Raw genomic sequence first — 4,482 nt, 5'->3', positions numbered from 1 at the left:
TTAATTGATGATCTGAGTACTTTGGTTCTGAGAATTGAATATAACTAAAAAAAAATAGTGGATTGATATGGAAACATGCCAACAATAATAGTTTTAAAGAAGTTCCTTTATTTTTAAACCAAAAAATGAAAATGTAACGAAAAAAGTTTTTTCCAGTGAATAATTGATCAGATAAACTAGTACATAGTTTTTAAGTATTCAAAAAGCGCTAAAAGGGAAATGAACTTTTATGACATAAAAAATAAAACAAATGAACCGTATAAAACCCATGTCGTTTTTTTTTTAAAGTGTACATACTTCTATTTTATCTTTATTCGGAGGGTATTTATGAGAATGTGAATGTGATAACAGCAAAAACGGAAATTGAAAATTGTGTCGACTCGTGGAAGGTACGACTAAGAGGTAGCAGAGATAGATTGGTCCAACGTTGAAAATATGGAACCTGAAATATAAAAATATCTGAAAGATTGATATTTCATTTTCTGATCTGGATGATCTCATCACACACTGGTGGCTTAACCTTTCAACACTAATCCATCCACCCGTTTCCAATTTCTAAGAACAGACGATGTTCTTTCTGTTTCTTGAAGTCTTATTACCATTTGACTCCGGAAGTTAAAAGATAGAATATGCACTTTTTCGTTTTTCACTCGATTTGAAGCATTCGGTAAATGTATGCAAATTTTTCTGAGTCTTTTTTATGTGACTGAGATTTATGAAGACCACTGATGGTGTTTGCATATTCTACACTGTATTTTTTGTAATATTTGACATGTTGCTGTTTTTCTATTTTATGTTGCCTACAGTAAACCATGAAGTCTATCTGGATTTCTCACAGTTTTTCTATTTATCAAAATCAGAAAATACAAATGTTTCAATTTCAAATATCCATGTTGTTTTTACTGAAGTGGTCCCATGTTGGTCAAATAAGTAAAGCTAGATGAGCCCTGTCCCAGAATTGGACATTATTGAAGGCAAGTGGCCGTTGTCTCTTCTCTCGTCAACCTTCAGGGTCTCTTCGACATCTTTTCCGCTGCTTCTTCTACTTCTACTTTTCCTTCTTCTTCTTCGAGTTTGATGATGCACCGTCGGTTGGCTTGTCCCGTTTTTCATCTTCGTGCATTGCATTACCCATCGCGGCTCTCCCTAGGTAGTTCAATCTTCTCCAAATAGGTCCTTCATGGACATACTCATTTCATCTGTTACAATACTTTTTGGTATAAAGTATACAAGGAACTTTTAGGAGTTTGGTTTTTATGTTCGGAGTTTTGCGAGTAGAGAGTGCTAATGATTACTATGGACTCATCGAATGTATATACTCTTCTTGATGCTTTATTGAATTATCATCAAGTATCCCTTTTCTCTGAAGTGATGTGTTGAGATTTTAGTGTTAGAATGTTATAGAAGATATCTTTCGAAAAATTTATTGTAAAACCAAAAAAGTTGGACATCGGCAACATTTTGTTTTTCAGGGTGTTTTATATATAAAACACCTTTACGTTTTCTTCGAAAAAATTACAAACATGTTCCTGCTAATTAGCAAACAGGAAATTTAAAATGTCACAACTGAAATTTGTGTTTTGAACTAATTTTTGATATCTCTCCTTGGAACACGAAAGCTGTTCCTGCTTTGAAGAATTTTGAAGTACCCACTTCTCATTTCTAAATCTGGATATCCTCTTTCCTACATATGTTTTTTTTTCAGTAAAAAAGCGTTCTTCTCACTTTTTTGCTTCCTCTGACTTACATTTAGAAAAAAACTTCTGACCCCTCCGTTAAAATGAGCAAAATTAAAACATTCATGTTTAGAGTAAGTAACGAAACAAAACAAGAAGTATCTCCTCGTAATTTTCTGTCTGCTTCATCATTGTGCGCTGGTGTTGTCGAAAAAAGAGACTCGTGTGCTCTCGGGGTGAGCCTGCGCGGTTCATTGGGTTTCTTCCGCTCCTCCCTTTTTGGTCTCCCGAAGAAAATTGGCTCAAAAATGGCTCTTGGCACAATTGTTGAAGAGCATTTTCACCACCCACCGCTGCCGTCGTCACCGCCTTCCTGCAAGACGACGACGAATTCTGAACCGCCGCCACTGATACTACCGCCACAGATTCGTACCAATGAGATGACACTAGGTGAAAGAGTTTCTAAAGTGAGTTTTTTCTTTATTCTTTTTTTTTTGTAAGTAAAATAGATATGATTCTGTTAACCTTTACGTCGAATTCTTATTTAAAAAAGTTAATTTTTCAGTACATTATCGAAGCAAGATGTACGGACAACATACTTTTCTCTGGAGCCATGGCTGTCGGTGGTTTCGTATTAGTGATGCAAACATTTCCGATTTTTATGAACAACTGGGTATTCCTTACCGAACCTCGTGGAATCAACAAAACTAATGAAAACGGTGAACAATTAGTGAGTGTCTTGAGAATGTTTTCATATGTTTTCTATAGTTTCGTTCTATCAGAATGATATATGCAAATAATTTATTTCAGGAATCAACATTTCACTACAATACGGGTTACTTTCAAATTTGTCGAGTTCATATCAACAATAATTCTGGAATTATGTACGATGAATTAGAAATACCACGTAATCATAGATTTCTAACATTTTTAATTACTGAAAGTGATGTTTCAGCCTCAGAGAGTGAATACAAGTGCTACCTGAACCCTCTCTTCTCACAAGTCGACCTTACAGACGTTTCTCTCGCTTCTCTCGCGGTAATTAGTGAGTGCCTGATTCAATTTAAACTAGTTTCTCTCCATTTTCTCTTCTTCTTCTCAATCTTTCAATTTTGAAATTTTCAGTCAGACTTGGTTTACCTGCCTTACTTCACGTAAGCGGTGCACTTGTATGCTGTTTCGCATTTTTTCTGGGAGTTGTGGGACATATTCGATCGTCGTTTTACACATTGTTCTCCTCAATAACATATATTTGTGGAAGTGAGTTTTTTGTAAAGTTTTTTTGTAACTAACTTTTATATTCCAGGTATAATTCTATGCATCGCTGTTTTAATGGTTGTCTGCGTAGTAGATGATGAGTTAGCGCCACGAATGAAACCAAACGCTGCTGGAGAGCCAAGCAAGTTCAGCTACACCTATGGTAACGTTTATATTCTGATCTACCAAAAAACTAAAACTGTTCCAGGCCCACCATTCTTTTCATCTGCACTATCTTTCATTCCAGTTCAGATATGTGCTTGCTTACATGCTTTTCTATACTTCAGAAGGTATCCATCAGTTGTTGAGAAGTTGAAATTTGTTCCTGGATTAGAAGCTAAATGTGAGTTTATAAAAGAAAATGGTAACAAAGATTATCAAATTTTTACAGTAAGACGAGCGCAACTTGACAAAGAGTTAGGGATACCACCATTAGAAAGTTTTCGGAGAGGTTCCCTTGCATCTTATCTTCCGATTCCAAGCTTTTCACAAGGTTCCCGGCGGAATTCAAGGAGATCCAGCCAAGCATCATTTTCAAATCCCAGCCTGCTTTTTATGCAAGACGTTTAAAGCACTTTTTTTGTATTTCATTGCTTTCATCAAATTTTTGGAATATCATTGAACGCTTTTATGAATTGTAAAGAAACTTATCTGTTCTTATCGAATAAATTGTTTTCTATCAGAAAAAGTCACAAAAAGAAAGTAGGGGGCACCCGGAGTTGAACCGGGGACCTCTCGATCTGCAGTCGAATGCTCTGCCACTGAGCTATACCCCCACACAAAATAGGAAAAGAGGAATGCTGTGAAGAGTTTAGAACGAGACTTGGCCCTGACCACAAACAAAGTAAGCTCATTGTGCGGAGCACAAGACTAGCTTCTCTCTTTGTTTGGTTATTGAAAATAGAAATTTGTTGTTTCTGACTTTTAGGTATAGTTTCTGGTTCATAGTTGTAGAACTATTTCAAAATTCGTAATTCACTTTGACACTCAAAAAAAAACTATTCTATTCAAGTCTTTGTATCAACAAAAATACAAAACGAAGTAGGGGGCACCCGGAGTTGAACCGGGGACCTCTCGATCTGCAGTCGAATGCTCTGCCACTGAGCTATACCCCCACATAATGACTGATGAAAGCAATGAAACCAAATGAACGACTAAACAGGAGCGAAAAGAGCTTTTCCGTCTACATTGGAAACCGCCGCACTGCACAAATAAAGCTGTTGGTCGCTCGACATATTGGTCAACACTCGGGATTTTCTATACTGTAGAAACTTTTACTTCAGTGATTTCCAACAAATTGCTTTCAATTTGTTGAATTATATTGATACACATGTAATTAATTAAACAAATAAAATTCTCAAAAAAGTGGTCATGTCATGAGTGGTCTGGGCAAGGAATGTAAAATTGTAACAAAAACGTATGAAAATATGGTGAAAAAATGCTTACTCGGGAGAGCAAAACGCTAGTGATCAGACAATTACAGGAATTATTTAATAATTTACGAGAGATATACAAGGACTTTGTGCGCAACTCTGACGCCTACTTGATC

The 4,482-nt window shown here is 36.1% G+C and overlaps 1 protein-coding gene across 1 annotated transcript; it reads left to right on the top strand.

Moving 5' to 3' along the window:
- Window positions 1-1,984: 1,984 nt before the first annotated feature.
- Window positions 1,985-3,503, top strand: GCK72_025245 (uncharacterized protein; the record flags this gene model as incomplete). The annotated part of the gene is made up of 8 exons (XM_053736255.1): window positions 1,985-2,143; window positions 2,242-2,406; window positions 2,487-2,583; window positions 2,632-2,721; window positions 2,802-2,936; window positions 2,983-3,096; window positions 3,142-3,276; window positions 3,325-3,503. 8 exons carry the CDS (start codon window positions 1,985-1,987, stop codon window positions 3,501-3,503), a joined length of 1,074 nt encoding a protein of 357 aa, XP_053579821.1.
- Window positions 3,504-4,482: the final 979 nt, after the last annotated feature.

The sequence above is a fragment of the Caenorhabditis remanei genome, chromosome X (assembly GCF_010183535.1).
Source record: "Caenorhabditis remanei strain PX506 chromosome X, whole genome shotgun sequence".
Classification (NCBI taxonomy): domain Eukaryota; kingdom Metazoa; phylum Nematoda; class Chromadorea; order Rhabditida; family Rhabditidae; genus Caenorhabditis; species Caenorhabditis remanei.
Note: the sequence above shows the minus strand (reverse complement) of the source record. Positions and strands in the feature narration are given on the sequence as shown.